The following is a 23,125-nucleotide window of genomic DNA, read 5'->3' as shown; positions in this document are numbered from 1 at the left end:
GACCATTAGGGATAAGATAATGGACGATAAATTAATGTACAACCAAATAATAAATGAAATTACCCCTTCTGTAGATTAAAATTGTTGTTGGAAAAGTTTTGGACCAACCAATGAAAATTCTAAAAAAGCACCAAAGTTTTTTAGCTAACTTTGGGTACCAGTATATTTTACAGCCCAATGACCCCTCCCTCCCTGATTAATAAGTGCCTGGTTAACACTAATGGTTTGCTATAATTAAGTCTTATTAATAAAAAGATTAAATATTTCATAGAAAATTATCGACAGCTATTTAATGATTTTAATCTTGCAATATTTGAATGAAATATTCAAGTATGGCTTTAAAACTAATTTATATACACTGGATTAAAACCGGTTCTCAGCATTATTGAAAAATCCTAATAGCATCGTATTACAGACAATTTCTTACGAATAATAAAATCAAATCATAAAATCAAACCGAAGACCCGGGCTAACAATTTTTATTTTAATCTTATTTTTCATTTAAATATATGGGAAAGCTGTCTATAATACGATGCGATAAAAAATGTTAACTTAAAAACATGTTCACATTAACAAAAAGCATTTTAAGACAAATTGGAGAAGGACAGGAAAATAGTGTAAAGTCTGCAACCCTTAAACGTTAGTGAAGCTTCTCGGAAAAATACAACAGATTTGGATCTGAATTTTTTGAGATCTTTAGTTACAGACAAAAAAATCTTAATTATATATAATGTAGGATAAATAAATGTAAACTTCACATTTTAAACCTCAAAACCTAAACGCTATTCTCATAATACTATTAATAATACTAGGCAGGGATTTCCCATTGGCCTATATTTATTTAAGCCCCAATGAAAGTATGATTCATGCCTTTTTATTCCATTAGTAATAAACTAGAAACACCTGCTTTTATCCAGGGATTTGCGGATATGCAATGGCAAATATTAATTTAAAAATATTTCGGAAGTTAGGGTACAGGGAAAACACGTAGTTTTAGGGCTGCCGCATGGGTTAGCCATAAATTTTTAATTTATTTTAAAATAAGGGGGAGGGTCTGTAAACAACATAAAAATTTACAAAACTTGATTTTATTTCTAGACCTTTTTCCCTGATTAATGTATAAACAGACATAAAACCCTTATTGTCATGTTCTTTATTCATTTTGACTGATAGACACACAGCTCAGTAGACAGAAAATGTACAAAAGTTTAAAAGTACAAGAGCAAGTAACCACTAAAAAACTGTTTTTGATTTTTAGTTTTGGAATCTCAGGACTCGAGAAAAAACCAATTGTACAAGAGATATATTGTACAAAATCGGTATCAGACTTAACCCCCACTAAATATTGTTATAGGAGTGCAGCTACTCTATAGATAGGGTAAATCTGTCCCTGGTTATTGTAATGGGAGACTTTTCTTTGTTTTTCTAGGGGCTATTTATTTTTGGAGTACCCTGCGCAAGAATAGTATAAAATTTTCCCAGGATCTGTAAGATGCTTCGCTATAAAAACAAGGATGACAACATCCATAAGTAGCGAAGCACAAAAAATTGTGGATGGGAACACGTAGAAGTAGATTTAAAGTGTATTTATTAAAATCAAGAATAGATTTATTGCAGAAAATAAACCTTGTTTTATTTTGTATGATGAAGACGGTTAAAGTAAATTACATATTGATGCACATAACATTGGGAAAAAATATTTTGAAACTGTTAATGCAAAAAAGTTTTAAAATTGGACCAAAAATACCTAAGATATGGGGAAATATGTCAAACAAATAAAATTAGCCAAAAACCTGCTAAAAGGCATTTTGTCCGTCATTGTTTCTTTTCTTAAAACGCCAGAAATTTAATTTTAATATCTTTAACTGAAATTTTTTTGAAAATTGGACCATAAACACCAAAGATATGGGTTAAAATGTGAAAAATAGAAAAAAAGCCAAAAACCTGCAAAAAGGCAGTCTGACTGTCATTGGTGTTTTCTTCAAACGACAGGAAATTTAATTTTGATATCTTTAACTGAAAAAAATTTCAAAATCGGACCATAAACACCGAAAATATGGGGAAAAATGTGAAAAATATAAAAATAGCCAAAAACCTGCAAAAGGCAGTCTGACCGTCATTGTTGTTTTCTTCAAATGACGGGAAATTTAATTTTGATATCTTTAATTGAAAAAATTTTGAAAATCGGACCATAAACACCAAAGATATGGGGAAAATTTGGAAAATATAAAAAATAGCCTAAAACCTGCTAAAAAGCACTCCGACCGCCATTAATGTTTTATAGTTAATTGTGCTCCTTAATGATGGGAATGTTGTCAAAAAATTTCAGCTCTATATCACTTATAGGAGCCGAGAAAATCACGTTTCCCCCAATTCATTAATCACGGACGGACAGACGGACGGACGGACGGACAGACGGACGGACATTGTGAATTATAGAGTAGCTTCGCTACTAAAAAGTGCCAAAACGGTTTAGCGGTTAGCAATATCTTTCAGTAAAGACAGACAGACAAATATCGTATTACTTTCATTGAATTGTTATTGCTGCAGTACTTATGGATATTTATTATTCTAGTTCTACTTTGCGTCAGAGCAGAAAAAATCAATAAGCTAGAAGGTCATAGCAATAACATTAATACGTGTTCGCTATATTAATTGACAGAATCTATAATGTACTTATGTATAAAGTGTATATAAAATATCAAGCCTATATATATTATTTTATCCATTTATTTTCACTTTGCCTTATTTTGGAAACAAAAAATATCGTTATATAAAGCTAGAAGCTTGCATTAAAATACCTAATTGTTGGAATAAAAATGTTAGAGACTTTGCATTAGACGAAAAACCTTGCTGAAAGATCCATTTTTGGCTAAAAATTCTTGAATTTTGCAACAAAAAAATATTTTAAGATACAAGAAAAGTACAGAAAATTTAGTGTAAAAATAAGTACAGCATCATTCACCCATTATATTTTCAATTATGATAATTTGTTTTTTTTATCTAACAACAATAACATAAATTAAACAAGAAAGATTAGGTTTACAAGTTGCGAAGCTTTGTCTTTTCAATAGACAAAACAAAGACATTTTTTGTCTGAATCATAAAATTTCATTTACTACTAAACTGGTTGAGTTCTCCTTATTAGGGAAATTCACATACGTCCAATGATGGTTTTTATGCTATTTAATTTTTAGATTTAGGAGATAGGATGGATAAAAAGAACCTTATCAACAGACAGACTGAAGTGACTTATAAAGTAGCTCCGTTATTTAAATTAAAAATCATTTTATAAAACCTCTTATCACCAAATTGCATTTTACAATATTGCAAGTTAACGTATCTATATATACATACATATAATTTGCTTTGACATTATAAATAAATTATACATAAAATTCCAAGAAGTAAAATGTTATTAATGGTTGGCAGCCGCCAATTTTTAATGCAGTTCGGCTGAATAAAAAAAATGCGTAAAAAAACAATAATGGTAGCTGCAGATTAAGAGATGGCTGTATTCAGCTGCCATTTAAGCTTGCTGCGGCTAAAAATAGTACAAAAATAGTACCGTTAGACTAAGGGTGTTCTCTGTTGAAAAAACCGCGTGTGCCGAGCCTTGTAAGAAACTTAGTGTAGACCCTCATGAATAAATAATTATAATTTTATTGTAGAAAGTAGGCATACAATTTTATGCACTTTTCCAGCCATTTATATTTATAAATTTATTATATGGAAATTAAAAATAGCAAAAAAATTAATGTATAAATAATCAAATAGCAGTGTTTTGAAATGGATAACCTATAATTGTCTCTGTCCAATCCTTTAACTACACGATTTTTTGTCTGTAGGTCCTTACTTTTAAGGGAGGTTAAGTAGGACGAAGGTATGTACAGGCATGAGAAGGATGAGTCCTGTAACAACTATACCTGGAGGTTATGTAGGATGAAGGTATGTACAAGGATGAGAAGGAAGAGTCCTCCTTGTTGCAGCCGCAAGGACAGCTGGAACTGTTGGAGAAGACGCCAGACTCGCCGCTGTCGTACCTCTGCTTAGACACACACTGAAACAAAAAAAAATAGTAAAAAAGTTCTAAACCAAAAATCGATATATTATTACTTTGAATCATGTTTTCAGATTTTCATATACTCTGATAAAATGATGCATGCATCTGACTAAAATAACGATACCCTCCCCATCTACCCCCTTTAACACATCCCCTCCCCTCCTACTGAATGAACGAACTGACCTACATATGAGGTCCATATTAGCAAGCTAAGTCGGACAAACTTTCATCCTATATCCACGTATATTCAATATCCAATTCTCAAGCAGGAGATTACCATAGCATTTCTGACAGAATAAATTTTTTCCCCAAGCATTGCAGACAAAAAGTGTTAAAGAGTATCTTTGCTAAAAAAATAATTGCATTATATGTATTTTTCTAGCAAAACCTAATGAATAAAACCAATAGGAAATGTGTAAACTATTTTTGCAATCCATATCGTATATCTATAGTACACTTAGGGTGATTTGCCAAAAATAGACGCTAACATCCTTTAAATGCGTTTCGATCAATTTAAAAGCCTCCTTGCTAAGCTTAATATTAAAAGGTTTAATCACAACCAAATCCTTTTAATAGCTATAAAAATAAAGGAATAGTACAATTAGACATAGATAATTTTTTTTCATGATTAAAAGATTTATTTTTCATATTATTTATAGTACAATTGGAATATAAATATTTTGGTCTAAGAGGGGTTGCAATTGAGACAGAATTAACCAATTTCGGAAACTGTGAAAAATAGAGCGATAATATTGAATGATAATTGCCTATAAATGGCACAACACGTCTTTACTGGCAACCAGCAGCGGGGGGTTGGTGAGGGGCACGGGCTGGAGGGCTGACAGGATGTACCAGTCTTTGCAAAAGCTGTAAAAATTCATTGACTGTAAAATATCTGGGATAAATCTTATTTTCACCATACAGGTGTTCATACAATTAGACAGCATAGAGTTTGTGCCACAATTAGCAAATATTTCAATAATAAAATTATTTAAGAAAGGAGGAGACATTGGACTGTAAATTACAATGGTAAAAAGTTATAAATGTACATTTAAGTTATCTTATTAGTTGGTTCAAAAACTTTGGGCACTTTTATTAAATATTTATGGGTTGCTTCCAAACTAGTAAATTCAAACTTTTCTACAGAATGGATAATTTTGTTTATCAGCAATGGAGATGCACAATTAAGCAAAATATGAGAGCTATTAAATCACTGGGACAAAATTGGTTGTTTTAAAAGGCATCTCTATTATTATTTTACCCCCCATATATCCTATTGCCTGCATAACCATTTATTATTTTACATTTCATATTTAATAACATTCATGTAATTCAAGAATAACTTTGATAAATCTATTTCACAGAAAAGAGAATAATTACATTTTTACGATGAATTTGTAAAAGGAAATAGTTTTTTTTATTACAAAATGTTTTTATTGCAGGGAGTGTGCATAATCTTATTAGTTAGCCTAAAATTTTGGTTACTTTTTCTGAATTTTGTCTAATTGTGTTTGTAAAATGGATATGAAATATATGTGGACATTATGACAAGGAAAAATTGTCGTTAACTTAGGTTGCTGACATGGAACTCATTTATTGGTCAGTTCTTTCTTCCAATGGGAGAGTAAGAGATGGGGTGAAAGGTGTAGATGGTGGGTATTATTATTTAAGCCCGCTGCGAGTTTTACTTTATTAGAGAACATGAAAATTTGGTGTAACACATCCAAGTGATAATACATCCATTGTGTGTGTGTGAGTACAGGAAGGTGTGAAGCTGTGTATATCATCAATAAAATTAAACAAAATTGCAAGTAAGCGGGTGTAAAACTCCCCTCCCCCAACCCCACTACACCCCCTGCTAGTTTTACAATACATTCATCACAATAGAGTGAAAATTGCAGTGTTGGCGAATAATTTAAACTATTTTTTTTGCAGGTGTCATACTGGGTTAAAGGTATTTAAATGTTTTTTTAGCGCGAAGCTTTTCTAGGATCCGTCCGTAACGGTTAGAACTGTCTCTTCGATTTCAAATTTTTCATGTTAGTTTCTGTAAATGTGAGCTACGATTTAGAAAGCGTAGCAACTCTATAATCCTTACTAGAAAGAAAGTGTGTCTATGTTATACATTATGATTTTTATTTTTACTGAACACAATATTCTATCATTCTTAATCTTTATTATTTAGATTCCTGGGACCAAAAGGTATTATTTTATAAGTAGAGAATCTCTATAATCAAGTCTTTAAATCTAAGTATTTCCATGTATTGAATAGGTATAAATAATTACGATTTTATTTTATTAAATTTTACATAGTTAAATGAAGATTACCAATTCAAAAAAAAACCAGTTCTTACAATAAAGTTTGAAAGTAAAGTTCAGCTCCAAAATATGCAAAATAAAATGAGCAATTCTAAAAAAATAATTATCTCAAAAAGATATTTACCTAAAGAAATGAACCAAGATTTAACTAACAGGGGAACTTTTGTGATTTTTTATGTCGAGTTGAATTCTTGAAATTCTAAGTTGATAAGACTCATAGGGTTTCAGGAAAAATCTGTCATTCCAAGAAGAAAAAAACTCAACTCGACAATTTTAGAGTTCCCCAGGTGTGTTAGAATTGTTGCTATTATGAAAGCATTCTACAGGGATAAGACAATTGACGAAAAATTTATGTAAATCATCATTAAAAATACACCTTCTATAGATTATTACGGTAAGAGTTTTCACGCTGCTAGTTTGTATCACCCAATCAAAAATTAAATAAAGTCTCACAGGATCAACGAATCAGAGAACGTATGTTCTTGTATTATAAAAGTTAAGGTACTAGTATTATTTGCAGTCCTAAGTACCCTCTTCCTAGTTTTATGCGCGATTCTAAATCATAAAAAAGCAAAATATTGCGCTTTCAAAGAAACATATTTAATTTTAGCATAAAATTCCCCAAACCTCTTTTTTAACATTTTTCATTTCATTAAAAAATACTTTTTTTTTGTATAGCACAAAAAAGATCAATATGTAATATATAATTAAATATATTAAGAAAAAATACTAAAAATAAGATGACAACATCTGTAAGCATTTTTGCAAAATATAAATTCCCCAAAGATTTTTTTGTAGCAGAAAAGGGAGAATTTAGTAAGAAAATGTGTGGTTGTCTCATCTTATTACAATTAATTTTTAATAGCTAAAATATTTTCATATCTATAAGTATTATTAAAAATCAACCAATCTTCAACCCTTATCAACCAATATTATATTCAACCAATAGCCAAACCATATTCAATTATAATCAACTATATGAACCCATCTTTAAATCTACCTAGTCAACCCATATTATTTTGCAGTTTTAACTACATATAAAATCTCGTATAGCCTCTAAATCAATTCATTAGCAAGCGACCCTAAAAAAGGTAGATATTTTTTAGTTTTATACGCTTAGCCTTCTAATCAACTCATTATCATCCAACAAATATGTAGATTTTATTTTGTTGTTTTGTGTGCATATAAAATCTGGTATAGCCTCCTAATCAACCCATAATTAGATATAAAATTCCCCAGCTTCTTAATCTTGCTGTGTCACATTAGAGTTAGGTTATACTAGACTGACATGCAGTTGTTATATCAATATTAGGCTATAGATAATCATTTTTAGAATAACTTACATTTTTCTTTATGTCGATACTTTGTCAGTCATGACCACTTGTAATCTAATTTAAGCATTGAAACTTAGTCATTTGGGACCATTCAAAACATTTTCGATATTGAAAATTGTAAAAAAAATATTCTTTTCGGAGATCAAACGCTTTTATTAAGTCTAAGATACCAAAATTACAAACGCTTTCACAAAATTCAAAACATGGTTATAGAATGAATCCTCGTGTCTATTCTATGATTAGTCTATTTCGTATGTCTATTATGAAGGAGAGGGGAAGAGATCAGACTTAATCAATTCATTAGACTACACAAAAATAATACGGGGTCCTTTTAATTTAACATACACCTATACACATTAAAACAATCAAAATTATTTGCAAATTATAATCAATAATCTAATATAATTTTATTGAGATCATCAATATTGAAATTAGATTTATATAAAATGAATAGGTTATAGCCTTAATACATCCAAAGACACAAAAATCTTGATAAAACAAAAATGGCGTAATTTTATATTTAGCGTTAATACCCAATTAAAAATACTACCGCAAGAATTAAAGATGAGTAAGAGATAAAGATTATTTAAAAATATAAAAAAAACTATTCATTGTAATATCTAGAGATTATTAATAAAATTCAGGACAGAATAAGACAATACAGAATAAAGTTATGTGAATTCCCAATTATGATAAACAAAGGTATTCTGCAGATTAAAATTGTTCATGTAAAAGTTTAGATACAGCTAGTTTGAACCATCCAATCAATAAATTTAGGTATTTTTAAGTGAAAAAAACATATTAAGTTTTCTCGTATTTATTCGAATCATCCATACGAAAAAACTATGCCTAGCATCGTATTATATCCAGCTTTCTACGAATATAAAAATGTACAATCATAAGATTAAAACCAATTTTTTAGCCGGTGCCTTCGGCACCTCGGGGCTAAAAAAACTAGTTTTAATCTCATAATTGTACATTCTATATCCGCGGAAAGCCGTTTATAATACGATGCGAGAAATAACTGTTATAAGTAATATTATTTTTATAATAGATTTCTTTAATTTCATGAATATTTATAATTTTAATCCAAAACAAAAATTTAAATGCTTATGTAAGGAAAATTTTTTCTTGTATTAGCTGATTTAAAAGTTTACAAATCACTCAAATTACAACCCTCTTTTTAATAACAATACACACAAACACACACCTACACCTACACCTACACACACACACACACACACACACACAAATACATACAATGAAAAAAAAAAAATTCTGAATTTAACACCAATAAAAGTACGTTTTACAAATGGATATAGGATATACGTGGATATATTGATATGGGAAAATTGTCGTTAATATAGCTTTGTAATATGAACCTCATTTATCGGTCAGTTCGTTCAACCAGTAGAAGGGGAGAGGATGTGGATAAGGGTGTATTGTATTTTAGCCAGCTTCGAGTATCACTTGATCAGAGAACATGAAAATCTGGTGCAACATCCAAGTAATAAAATATTGATTGTTTAACAAAACTGAAATTGGAACACTAAACAAGGAAGACGTGCTTTTCCTGGCGTTTGTTTCACATAGTACAAACAAGGATGACAACATCCATAAAAGCGAAGCACTGAAACGGTAGGACAAACGGACATTAACACTTGTATAGTGTCTAAACTGAATTATCAGAATATAAAAGTATAGAGTCGAAGCAAAATTGTAAGTAAATTTGTTGAAAAACTTCTTGATACAGGATAATGTTTATTGAGTTTATGGACATACTTACATTTTTAGGATTTGATTATAGAGTTGCTTCGCTTAAAATATTGTTCTTTGTTGTCCCAGGAATCAGATCAAACGGATAATTAGATCACATAAAAATTTGCTGTTAAAAAATTAGAAAAATCAACATGTTTAAAATGGACGTACGGACATTCTGGTAATGATTATAGAGTTGCTACGCTTTCTAAATCGTACCTAACTACTACAGGAATCATCATGCAAAGTTTGAAATCGATAGGACAATTCTAACATGCCTAAATTAACGAATAAAAGCTATCTATCTCGGACGGACGGACCGACCCTAATTATAGAAAAGCTTTGCTTTTAAAAATCCAGCTACTCTGTAAATCCAGAGAAAGAGGGGATACTGGGCTGTTTATTACACAAGTCCCCAAAGTTTTACAATAACGTTTTCTTATTTTTTGGCCTAACAACCTTGGGGACTTATAAAGAATTTTGATTGGCTGGGTTTTTTTTAGATTGAGTGTCAATACGTTTCAACCACTAATTGTAATCTACAGAAGAAGTAATTTTGTGTATTAACCTTGGGGATGTACATCAATTAGTCGGCCATTGTCTTATCCCTACATATATAGTATATACTATATAATTAAAGATTCCTTATTACGCTGTTGCGTGATACGAAAATGCGTAAAAATATTATAATTTCTATATTAATCTACTCAAAAGGTATTAAGATGGATTGGTGTCAAATTAAAGATAATAATAAAGTGACACATATAAAGATTATTATATCTTAATTCTGTGTAATTCATTTTCTCGTATTCATTCGAATCCGGTGGATAGGAACCGGTTCTCATCCATACGAAAAAACTATGTCTAGCATCTTATTATATCCAGCTTTCTACGAATATAAAAATGTACAATCATAAGATTAAAACCAGTTTTTTTAGCCCGTGCCTTCGGCACCTCGTGGGCTAAAATATCTGGTTTTAATCTTATAATTGTACATTCTATATCCGCGGAAAGCGGTTTATAATACGGTGAAAGAAATAACTATTCCTTCCTATACAGTCGCCTAAAACAAATAATAATGTGCAAAACTATGCTTTCTGTTCAAGGGTCAATCCAAGAAGATTTTAAAGGTAGACTTGAAAAATCAGAACTTGAAAAATATCCAACCCTAAGTATATTGCCGTAAAGCTAGAAAATATCCAGTTCTACCCCAATGTGCAAATTGGAATCATATGCACGTAAAGACATTAATGAAAACATGAAAATAACCAGTCCTATCCCACTGTGCACAATGGTGTCATGTGCACGTAAAGACATTAATCAGAACACGCTCATCAAATTCCACCAAATTAAGAAATGTATTATGTTGTGTATAGTAGGAAAGACAATTGAGTTATTTTTAAAGAGTGATTAACTTTTTTTTTTAGTAGCTCAGCATTTATATTATTAGAGTATGTCCGAATGTCACTTCTTCTAAGAATATTATCAATAATGTAATATAGGACTTCCCCATTTTTAAAGATATTCTTAATTAGCTTAAATTGTAAATAAATATGAAAGTAAACCAACTATGATTGGTCTACTAATTATTTGTGACTAGTTTAGTGAGGGGGGGAGGAAGGGAATAATATTTATGTGATGACATTATTATTACAGCTCTATAACCAGGGATCTAAATACCGACAATGGCCGATAAATTGATGTAAATCCCCAATGATAATACACAAAATTACCTCTTCTCTAAGAGGTTGAAACTCAACTTGACTAAATGAACCAACCAATCAAATGTCAATAAAAGTCCCTAAAATTGTTGAGCCAACGAACAATAAAACGTTATTGTGAAACTTTAGGAGCAAGTGTATTAAACACTAAACAGCCCAATGCCCCCTTCCTCCCTGCTCTATCTATATTATTTACTACTAGCCTCTAGTGGCACTTTAAATGTTTTTGTTTGTTAAAGTCTCTACGATAATTCTTTATATTACGATATCTCTTTATGTTACTTTGAAGTCTCCCAAATATTAAAAAAAAAATCGATTTTTTGTCATTTCTCTTGGGAGGGTGGTAGTACCCTCCCCCAAAATAGTAATAAACCTTCCTGGGACCTATTAGAATCTACCCTATTAAGGAGAACCCGATCGGTTCAGCGGTTAACGAGATCCACAGACACACAAACATCCTGTTACTTTAGTAAGGATTTCCACATTTTTACTGATTAAGATAATATTTTTACAATTTTTAATTTAAAACACAGATATATTTGAGGGGGCACTGTTGAAATTTAGCAGGGAGGGAGGGGACATTTGACTGTATATTATACTAATCTCCAAAGATTCTTAAACACGTTGGCTTTTATTAGTGCTGATTGGTTTGTCGAACAAGCAGTATCCAAACTAATCTATCAACAATAAAAAAATCATAAGGAGTAATTTGATTCATCATTGCTCTATCCCTTAAGTTCCCTGCTTTTTATTAACATAATGTTACAATGAGCTAATTTACGTTAAATTTTGTTTATGCTAATCATAAATCATTTCTTCACTAAACCTATGTTAGCCATCTAATCTAAATTATTCTGATTATGAAATCTAGACCATTTATTTGTGATGATATATTAACAACAATCTATTTTAACCTTTCTCGATCTCTAAGTAATGAGGGGATATTAATCATACTAGTACCCAAAGTTTACAATCCAGTTTGGGGACTTTTCTAATATCTTTTCTAGTTTCCACAAACTAGAAGTGTCCAAACTTTTTCATAAATAATTTTAATATGCAAAGGATATTTTTTTGTTCATTATAATTGGGTATATCTCTAACTTTTTCTTACATTCTATTATTGGGGTTCCCTATGGATCTTTGGGAATTTCGGGTATAGTCCCTTTCGTGCCAACGCACCTTAAGGTGCGATTCTTCGTAGTTTCACAGTAGCTTTTCTCCTAGTTCTAGCCCCTGCGGGGCCAATTGCCTAACCCAATATAACCTAAAATAACCTATCAAAAGCCATTTTAAAAATACGACGAATCGCCCCTTTAGGGGAGTTGCCACGAAGTGGACTATACCCGGAATTTCCATTCGTAATTGTCAATAGACTTCAGTTTAGATTTTATTTGTATTTTTAGTTTGTACTATTGTATAATATGCAAACAACTTAAAGGAAAATTTCACTCTTTATATGTTAAGGATTTTTTAAATTTAGATCATGGCTAACATACTTTAGTGTTAAAAGAAGTAGTTTAATTACAGGGATTTAAAGGGATGACACAATGTACTAATAAATGTACATATGTACATCCCCAATGATTACTCACAATATTATACCTCTTTTAGATTACAATAATTGGTTGAAACGTTTGACACTAAACCTAATGAAACAACCAATCGAAATTCAATAAAAGTCCCCAAAGTTGTTAAGTCAACGAATAAGAAAACGTTATTATTTGACTTTGGGCGCTAGTGTAATAAACATTAAACAGCCTAATGCGGTTATATAGCAACTTTATTTGCTTATTACTTTTCCGCCAATTGTTTTCCTACAATTACAACATGCAGAGCCTTTGACCTTTTACTTTTTACATTTTCTGATGTACTCAAAAATGTAATGCACTTTTAAATAGGGAAAAAAGATCACAATTGTTAAAACAAAAAAATATTTTTGCAGTGTTTTTAGAAAAAAGCAGAAAAAAGAATGTTTATAGTAAATATTGATTTAATAAATACGATTGAGAACAACTTTGTCAATTGAAGTAAAATGGAACACAAAAAATTTATCTAATGCCTTTAGATTTTCATAACAATACAGTATAATACAGAAAATATTCTCACACACTCAAAAAAAAACAACGCATTTCTAATAAAAGTAATACCAATATATTTATGAAAAAAGATGTACAATCCAGATAATTGGTAAAGACCCAATACAGAGTGGAAACAGTTTCCCCACCCCATGGGTAGAGTTACATATAGCTCGTGCCCCCCCCCCCCTCCCTTTTTCTTTTACATTAATGCATTACTGAAATAAAGACCAACACAAAAATCCACTAAAATGTACTAATACTTGCTATTGTAAATCTGATATTTATCTGACGGTGGACAAAACTGGGATTATATCAGCTAAACAAATCCTAGGCCCAATATTTTTTACAACCTTTTTAAACTCATAAATTATGAGATATGTATGATTTAATCCATTTAAAAAAAATTCTTCAAGAATCTCAAATTCAAGCCCCTTTCTAAAAAGGAATTTAATCTGAAAATAATATTTGAAAATCTAGCAAGTCTTACTTTTTCCCTGGATATTTTCTCTCGCCCAATTTCCTTCAACGACAATTTTCCCCCCTTGTTGGTATTCTATCAGAGTATGAAATCTTTATCCTATCACAGACATGCAGACAGACAGACACACGGACAGACTAATACGAACATGTAATAGTACTACCACGTAGGTCGCGAAATATATTCAATTTTATTATAATTTAAAAGTTGTTTTAAATTCTAAATATAGGGCATTTTCTTAGTTTAGGGTTAAGGGTAAAACATAATACTTTAAACAATCTACACATCTTTCTTCATCCCAATTATAAAAGGCTACTAAATGCTGAAAGTCACACGTAATAATTTGAAAAAGATCACTGTATTGTCAATTGACTTATCCATTATTATCTTAATGTTTATATTTATCCCACCCTCCTATCAAAATATTACAATTATGTTGAAAGTTTTAATGCAAAAGAAAAGAATAATAAAATATTATTTTTGGTTAAAGAAATGTAATGTTCCCGAGACAATTTGTACGTTGTAAAAGGCAGAATAATATTTCTAACAGCTTCTATAATAAAACCAAAATTTAGAATAGCAAATCTATATCAATATTTGGTAAGGAATAACTTTAAAAATACTTAATATAACAATTAGTATTTTAATTTGTAGTGAATTCCAAATATTACAGTATTAGAAACTTGTTTTAATTATCTATTTGACACTTTTGGGTATATTGAATATTTTCATTGACACAAAAAAAAACATTTATTAGTGCTTTTCTTATTAATTTTTGCTATTTTAAAAGCAAATTATCTGCAGTAATGTATGAAGACACAATATTGCCCTTAGGGCTTTAGTCATGTATCCATTTGCCAACTTCATTTCAAAATCCTTTTTTCTTCACATATTCAAAATTTGCTTCTTACATTTTACTAGAAAGTTTTTTAGCCACTGATTTTTAAAATGATTTTATTATTGAATGAATTAATAAAAAAATACCTAATTTAGTTCATAAATAACTTAAACAGAAGGGCTCATTAGACGGTTTGTCAGTAACTTTTTTGTCAGTTCAAAATAGTAATTTTGCTTATTGTACAATTTACTTTATTTATGACAATTACAAAATTAACTGCCATTTATTATCAAAATGTTTACAGTACACGTTCAAGTCAGTATTATGGCCAGATTTTTCCTGCACTGTGTTCTCATTTGTCAAATCTATGTACTGATTAGGGATCTAGATGTACTATTTTTATTGGCGAGGCTTACCTCAACTTTGATATCTGTGTACTCCGGCTCCTCCTCACTGAACTCCGGGCCACTGTCCTCCCCACGGTACATAGTGATGCTCTCAGAGTACTCGTGGTCACGTGACTCTACTCTCGGAGACCTAAACATGAAGTGGGATGAGATACATGAATTGCATTTGCAATGAAACACTGTGTATGCGATTTTTCTAGGTTAGGATTGTACTAGCTGGACTAGGTATAGTTTTTTTTTTATCACATCCGATCAATTTCCACTGGAAAAAAACGGTTTAAAACCATTCAATACGTAAATATTATATAACCTTTATTGATTTAAGAATTAATCATCGATTTGTGAACACTAACCAATATATTGCGTCTTAGGATCTTGGAAAAATCCACGTAATAAAAAGGACAAACTTATGACCAGTTTTAAGCTGACGTATACATTATGTGATGCAAAATAATGATGAAATAAAAACAATCCATATCGACTGAAATTACAAACCCTAGTTAAATAAAAAAAACGTTTCATATATTGTCGATTAAGCATTTTCTTTGTTTATTTTTTTATAATGTTTTTATAGAGTCATAAATAATTCATTCTTCATAAGTTTTCTTAGATTTAAAATCGTTATCTTATCAAGAAATTATAGTATTTATTTGATGATGAAATATTTACATATTATGCAGTTACACCTAAATATCACAGGAATCCTCTTTCAAGGTTTGAAATATATAGGACGCTTTTACGAGCAGAACTACACGTTACTGACAAACGGACAAACAAACATTGAATGAAAAAAGCTTCACTAGTAAAAATATACTATTATGAATCAACAAAATCTTAAACATGAAACACCCCTCTCTCGTCTTATCAGTTTCTATCAAAAATATGATAAGAATATTTGTTCATTTGTTTAATCATTAAATTTTGTGTCATTTATTAATAAATTATGTAAAATATGCATTATTTATATTAATAAATAAAATATTTCATTAATCAAAATTGATAACAAGACAAAAGTGCAAATTTTTCATAATTGCATTTTTAACGTTGAAACGCAAAAAAAGTAAAACGTTTTTTTTTATTTTTTAAAACAATAGGTAAAAAGGCTGCAATTTTCACCTCCAATGTGTTTTTTTAGGGCAGGGTCCTTTGAAAAGCTTCATTGTAAAGGAAAACCATATCGGTATGGTAATTAGTAAGATCAAAACAAACAGACAGACAATCATCCAGCCTCTTTTATATAAGGAATTAATAATTTTTATTGTGTCTATTATTAGCATGCTATTTTTTTATGTATTATGCAATGTTCAAGTTTAAAACATTAATTGCATTTGGTGTTCCTTCATTGTAAATTATGTATGTTATTCATTAGCACAGCCTTCTTAGTTTTTTTTGCCTTGTAAAATATTCAGCCCTTATGATATTAATGCCCAACAGTAAACAATCTTCCTTTTTTGTACAAAATTTCTGTTTATGGTATTAATTGCACCTTTTTATGAAGCATAATTATGTGCTTTTTGTACCAAAGTAGACACTTTTGATTTTTTTTGGTTTATGCCTATAATGATAAAATATAAATTGGCTGTTTGATTAAAACGCCTGTCGCCAATGTCTGTAAAAATTGAGGAACAAAAAATGATTTAATAAAAAAAACTTTACAGGAATGCTAATTACACAACTTCGTAATCATCTCACACTGAGATGTTCAATCATATCTGTAATTCGCAAATTTCCACGGAAAAAATATTAATAAAAATTGCTTTCTAATTGAGCAATCCTTTTTACATTAAAGTGTTTTATGTCTTAGTGGTGAACAAATCGCAAAGCCCTTTGTCCAACGATAAAGTTGACATTTTATCACACCATACTACAAAAACGTAATTTGCAGAAGTCATTTAGGAATCTGAAATCTATGTTGATTTGAAAAAACACCCATTTTGCAGGTAGGCATTATGAAATTGAAATTCCATCGATTTTTAAATACTTTTTGGGAGACTTTATGACTCAAAGATTTATTTAGAGAAATACATTTTAAGAAGTATACATGATTTTTTTTCAATTTAGTTTAATCATGATCTACCAAAAAACCCTTAAGGTTAAAATCATTTATAGAAAATTTTTAGTTAATTAAGGTTTGTATAAACCAATAAAAATCCAAAAGATATTGAGCTAACGAAAGAGATATAGTGTTTATAAAACTTTGGGGAAAATAGACTTTTTAGTTTTATGTCCCATCCCACAAAGATAAATAAGAATTCGATAATCAAAAATCAATGTAATTTAAGGAAAAATACAGAATTTTCCCTCCTCAAAACAAAATTTATTACCAACCCTTTTATATTTAATGTGAAGAAAAAAATCCCTATATAATGTAATATAAAAGATGTTTGTCTCTGTATATTAAAGTACAAATAGTTATAAGAGTAATCATAGACATAATGACCCTATTTATTGTAGCTGCGCTTCTATTTAACAATTTGGGCTGTACGTCACTTTACCGTTTACAGCTACGCTCATTAACGCACAAATGCTCGTCTAAGCCCATATATTGAAAGTCTATTTATTTCTTTAATTTGCATTACATGGGTATGTAAATAAAGTTTAAATGTCAGAAAACTTACAACAAAAAAAAGTTTAGATTGTGTTTTTGTTTGGTCTATTCCTTCATTGTTTATTAAAATATTCTAGTTTAATATTACATCTGTTCAAAGAGGGATAGTTTATTTTAAGATAATTTTGATCTAGATATTCTTAACTTATAATTTTTCATTTTAATATCCGTAGAAAAAAAGCTAAAATACGATACAATACACCATTTTTCAGAATGGCTAAGAACTGGTTTTAATTTAGTTGATAATAATCGATTTCGAAGCCATAATAGAATAAAATATTCTTATGAAGTAATATCCCTCCCTGTGTCCGTCTGTCTGTCTGTTAAGGAAAAAAAGGAACTAGAAGTGGTAAAGTTTGTCCCCCTCGACTCACCGAATTATCTCCTTTTAGAATATTTTATTACATTTACACAATTTAGATGTGCCTACAATGTAGTAACAGAAAATACGCAAGAATAGCCATTTTGACTGTATAATGCTATATTTACTAATCAAACTTCAGATTATCAATATCTAGTAAGATCTCTAATAATTAATAGGGTTTATGATATTATTCTGAAAGTAAATTGTATTATGAAGATTCTAATTTAAGTTTATAAATAATTTAAGAATGGTTATTTTGTTGTTTTGTAATCATACTCACAATTTGTCCTCGGACGAAGGGAATTATCAGTGGCTGAGGTTTGGGGAGGGGGGAGGGGAGGTTAGAGGGCATCTTCTTCGAGACCTTTACGCCGGGGACAAGGATATACCACCAGATAAATTTTTTTTTGTCTCAAAATTCTCGCAGAAAAAAATATCGATTTCAATGGAAGATTTCTGAATGATGATTGTTTTCAGCAATTTTTAGCAATTGCATTATTATACTTAAGTCTTGGGATGGTTTAAGGCTATTTTTTGCCTCCTACCTTCGAATAAGGAGCCAATAGGTGATAGGGTCATAGTCGCTTTGAATAGAATAATCCACAAAATTAATACAATGGGTTCGTATGGTAAAAAAAAGTTGAATATTAAATAGTTTTCTTTCCGCTCCCTTGATTGTATGTTCACAAGTACGAGTTTTTAAGTCATATTAAAATGTAAAATCACAATAAAATTTTGTCTCCTATAAAGTGGCTTCGTGGTGTGATAACAATGTGACAAAACAACTTTTTGGTTGACAAAATATTAAGAAGAGAGCGAGAGGTAGACTTTGGAATACATAGAAGGAGCACGGTCAGCAGTTGGATTATAAAACAGCAAGAAAATAATAAGAGCCACAAAGTTACCAAAGTACATACAGGGATAATACAATTGGCAATGAAGCAATATTTTTCAAAAATTGTAGTGTACATATATTGAAGCAAAGTAGATTGTATATTATTTAATCAACTAATATGTTCTTTTTCTAAAGATAAAAAACTATTAAAACCTTCTTCAGTAATTTTAAACTGAAGATTGTAATTCATTTAATCTTTTGAAACTCAACCTCTCTTCGAAGTTTATTAAGTAAAAAACTGGTCATTTTTAATATTGCAAAAAAAATTGCAATAATGCAAAAGCACTTGGTCAGAAAGTATGACCCAAAGTCTGAAGTCTAGTTTCCAATTTAGTTTTCTCTACAGCATTGGATGTAGAATTTACGTGGATATTATGACAGGGGACAAATTGTCATCAATTTAGCTTGCTAACAGGGAACTCATGTATTGGTCAGTTCGTTCATCCAGTAGGAGGGGAGGGGATGAAGCAAATGGGATTGATGGGGGGTATCATTATTTTATCCCACTGCGAGTTTCACTTTATTAGAGAACATGAAAATCTGGTGAAAGATCCAAGTAATAATATATCCATTCCTACAACATTAAGACTAAATTATTAAAAAACCACAAGGAAAAGAAAATTAATATTTCCTGAAAAAGTACAAATTTTCTCCAGATTTTTTTAAAAAAAGGCATATTTTGTGGAAAATGCATCTTTTTGAATAAAAAGCAGTGCCGGCATTCATATTTGAATATATATTATCAATATCTAGCAAAATAAAATATAAACATTTTATACAGTGTGAACCAACAAAAAAAAAATAGAAATGGAGAAAAAAGGTCTTATGAAAAAATTTTAATTCAATGTAAAAGCCTGGGCCCTAAGCTGGTGTCTTCTTTAAAAAAAAAAAAAAATAGTCATGCAATAAAAGAGTTGGTTGAAACATGGGTGTTACTTCTATGTGTTTTATAGTCAAAATCACACCACACATGAAATAAGTCAAACACAATAAAAGTTGGTAAATCAAAAAAAATTTTTCCACCCTTCTTGTATTTTTGTAATCTGGATGTAAAATTGCCCTCCCTATCTCTCTCCTTTTCTCCCAATATTGTTGTATTGTCAGGGATCTTAAGGGATAAGCAAATGAACGATAAATACCTGTTTAATGATGTTAAACAAAATTATCCCTTGTATAGATTAAATTAATTTTTGAACACCACTAATTTAGAACTCCACCAAGGTTTTTTAGCCGCAAATAAAAATTAGTTTAATAATTTTGCGTCCAATGTCACCTCCCTCCCTGTTTAAAGTAAAGTATGGTGTAAGAGATATTTCTATTCATATTTTATACCATAGTCTTAAATAATGCATTGGGGGGTGTGAATACATAACAGAATATTTTATTTATAGCTAAAATTCATTTTCATAAACATTGAAAAGAGCAAACAAGAGGTAAAAAAAACCACATCCAAAGTAAATTTTATGAAAATGTAATGGTTTTCATCTTTCTTAGAGAATGAGTTATTCAGTAAGTGAGAGAAGAGAAACTTAAAGAAATAATTTTTGAGGAAAACTTTGAACAGTTTTGTATTAAATTCCCATGCACATATTGAGCGCATAATAAAACCCAACTTTTCTCATATTTATTTACATTATTCAAATTTTTTATGCGAGATTCAATTGATCTGAAACAATAAAATTCTTATGTAAAAGTAATAGAATGTTTGTCTGTCTATTGCATAATATATAATATCACTAACTGCTGTACCGATATGGTTGCAGTGAAGCTTCTTATAGATTCAGGGAAAGTTTATAATTATTTTGAGGAAAGGTACCTCCAATCACCACAGAGAAACTACCCATGGAAAAAAATGCCACCATCTTTTGAAAACTTAAATTGAAGAGTCAGCTTACCCCCCACCACCCCCCTTCAAGTGCCAATTTAGAGTACCTATTTTAAATATTTTTGTGGATGTTTTCCATTAATAAATAGTTACCTGATTCTGGTGCCTCTCCGAGAGATTGTAAATCTTTGGGGGTCATTACCCTCCCTCCGGATTATCTCAGGCAGAATTCGGCGTCTAGCGTTGATAAACCAATTGCACACCTATACAAATGGATAAATAAGGAATCTAAAGGAATAAGACAATGGATGATAAACCGATGTACATCCCCAATAATGATACACAAAATTATCCCTTCTGTAGATTATAATTGACACCAAACTAAATGAACCAACCAATCAAAATTCAATAAAAGTCCATAATGTTGTTGAGCCAACGAATAAGAAAACGTTATTATAAAACTTGTGGACTATTATGGACTAAAAAGTCTATTTTCCCCTCATAAATGTACCTACTTAATAAAATAAATAATACGCAGTACAATTTTTTAAAAAAAGAATTAGTTGTAAAATCAATGGAATTTTTAATGTTGATTGTTTAGAATTCTTTAACTTATAAACTAAAAGAATATGACCTAAATGTAATAATTTTATTATGCCAGCAGTAATATTTGAAACAATAATATTTATGTGTCGGATTACAAAAGCGGAGAAATCTTGAAATTACTAGCGCTGATTAGTTAAACGCTTTTCTCATGTCTAAATGACTTTAATTTTATATAAAAGCAATAGGAAGCTTATCTGTTTTTAGAATAAGATCTTGCTTACTGATGAACTGATATAGTTCTTCTTCGAAGTGAAGATTTTTATTTGTCCAGGGAACGGTCATAAATATTTTGGGTTAGGGTACCAAGAGAAATCGCCCCTGGAATAAATAGCCTTAATTTTTTTTTGTTCAATTCTTCTTATAAAAAAATAAAATGCAAAGAGGAGTTACGACTTGCTTTTCTACGTTTCACTAATCTAATATAGTGTTTAAGAATTTATAAATGCTATACAGATGGGCAAACTATAAGTATAGCGTGACATCGCTACTAAAACAGAAGTGTACCTGTAAAACTGTTAAACCAGCCTCTTTAGCTAGGGATCCTTTCTCGGCATCGCTAGGATAAGCGTTGTATCTGTGGTCGTACAACCATTTCTTCAACACCTAAAATAAACAGAATTTGTTAACAAAAAATTACAAAAACAATGATAAAAATGATCATAAATAGCAAAGCATCAACACGCTAAAAATATTCTAAAATTTAAAAAAATCCTATGAAATAGGGCTTATTGAGGCAAAACAAAGTTACCCTTTCTGTAGATAAGGATTATTGGTTAAAATTTTGTCACACCTACTTTGGGACCAATTAATCAAAATTCAAAACGAACAAGATAAATGGTTAGAAAACTACTATCCAATGACCCCCTAACCACAACATTTATAATGAACTTTGAACTATGAAAGACGAACTAACAAACAAACCCTAGTTACAAAGAGTCCACGCTTCTAAAATCAATAAAAAAGGGCAGACATATAAGAAATGAATTGTTGCGCTTGTAAAATTATGTTTGCACTAGGTTTATGTCTTGTAGTTGTGACATTAACTTTTGTAAAAAATTGCATATTTTATTAGACTTGAAAATATTAGGCAATCAATACTCTAACTAAAAAAAATATTTGTTTCCCTTTTATTATCCCAGATAACAGCTGTTTTAATTCTATGTAGGTTTTTTTTCACATACGCTAGTATTTGGTACTGTAACGCTATAGTTAAAGCGAGTTTTGCTAACTCTATAACTAGCTCTAGTATGTGGTACAGTAACCCTATAGTTGAATAGTGTGCTTACTCTATAACTAACTCTAATAATTGATAAAGTAACCCTATAGTTAAAGAGAGTTGTTGCTTACTCTATTACTAACTCTAATATGTATGCATATATTTTTACTCCCAGGGAGAGGGGTAATTAAAAGGTGTAAGTGCAAATTTTTACCATTCAACCTGCAGGGATCCAGGGGACAGTTTTTGCAATAAAATAATTTATTGCAGCTTTCCTTTGCAACATTCGTTGTAATTCAAACTTTTAACCAATTCTAATGTGTAAAATCCTGCTTTTGATAGCTAATAATTATTGTAGGAATAAAAGAAATGAAGATTAATCTAAGCAACATTGTTCACTCTCTAACTAGAGGATGCAAAATCTTTTTTTATTGCAATCGTAGAACATGAAATAAAGATGAAACTGAAAATCTTTTTTTGTTTTGTTCTGAGCTCGACTAAGTATTTTGAGGGAAACCACCAAACAAAAATCTATATTTTGTGTAGTACAAAACTTAATTGTATGTATCAGCCTCAATTATAAATCTTAGAAGTTTTATAATGTAAACAAACAAA

General features: G+C 30.2%; 1 protein-coding gene across 1 annotated transcript in view; it reads right to left on the bottom strand.

Moving 5' to 3' along the window:
* LOC145313821 (uncharacterized) overlaps nt 1-23,125 on the bottom strand; it is a 104,028-nt gene that overhangs the window by 15,977 nt on the left and 64,926 nt on the right. The window contains exons 4-7 of the mRNA XM_080153461.1: nt 21,799-21,897; nt 20,842-20,951; nt 15,006-15,126; nt 3,927-4,060 (exon numbers count right to left, since the gene is read on the bottom strand). Of these exons, the coding sequence (XP_080009587.1) occupies nt 3,927-4,060; nt 15,006-15,126; nt 20,842-20,951; nt 21,799-21,897 (464 nt within the window). The remainder of the gene's footprint in view (nt 1-3,926; nt 4,061-15,005; nt 15,127-20,841; nt 20,952-21,798; nt 21,898-23,125) is intronic.

Source organism: Acartia tonsa, chromosome 1 (genome assembly GCF_053477335.1).
Source record: "Acartia tonsa isolate MP-2025a chromosome 1, ASM5347733v1, whole genome shotgun sequence".
NCBI lineage: Eukaryota > Metazoa > Arthropoda > Copepoda > Calanoida > Acartiidae > Acartia > Acartia tonsa.
Note: the sequence above shows the minus strand (reverse complement) of the source record. Positions and strands in the feature narration are given on the sequence as shown.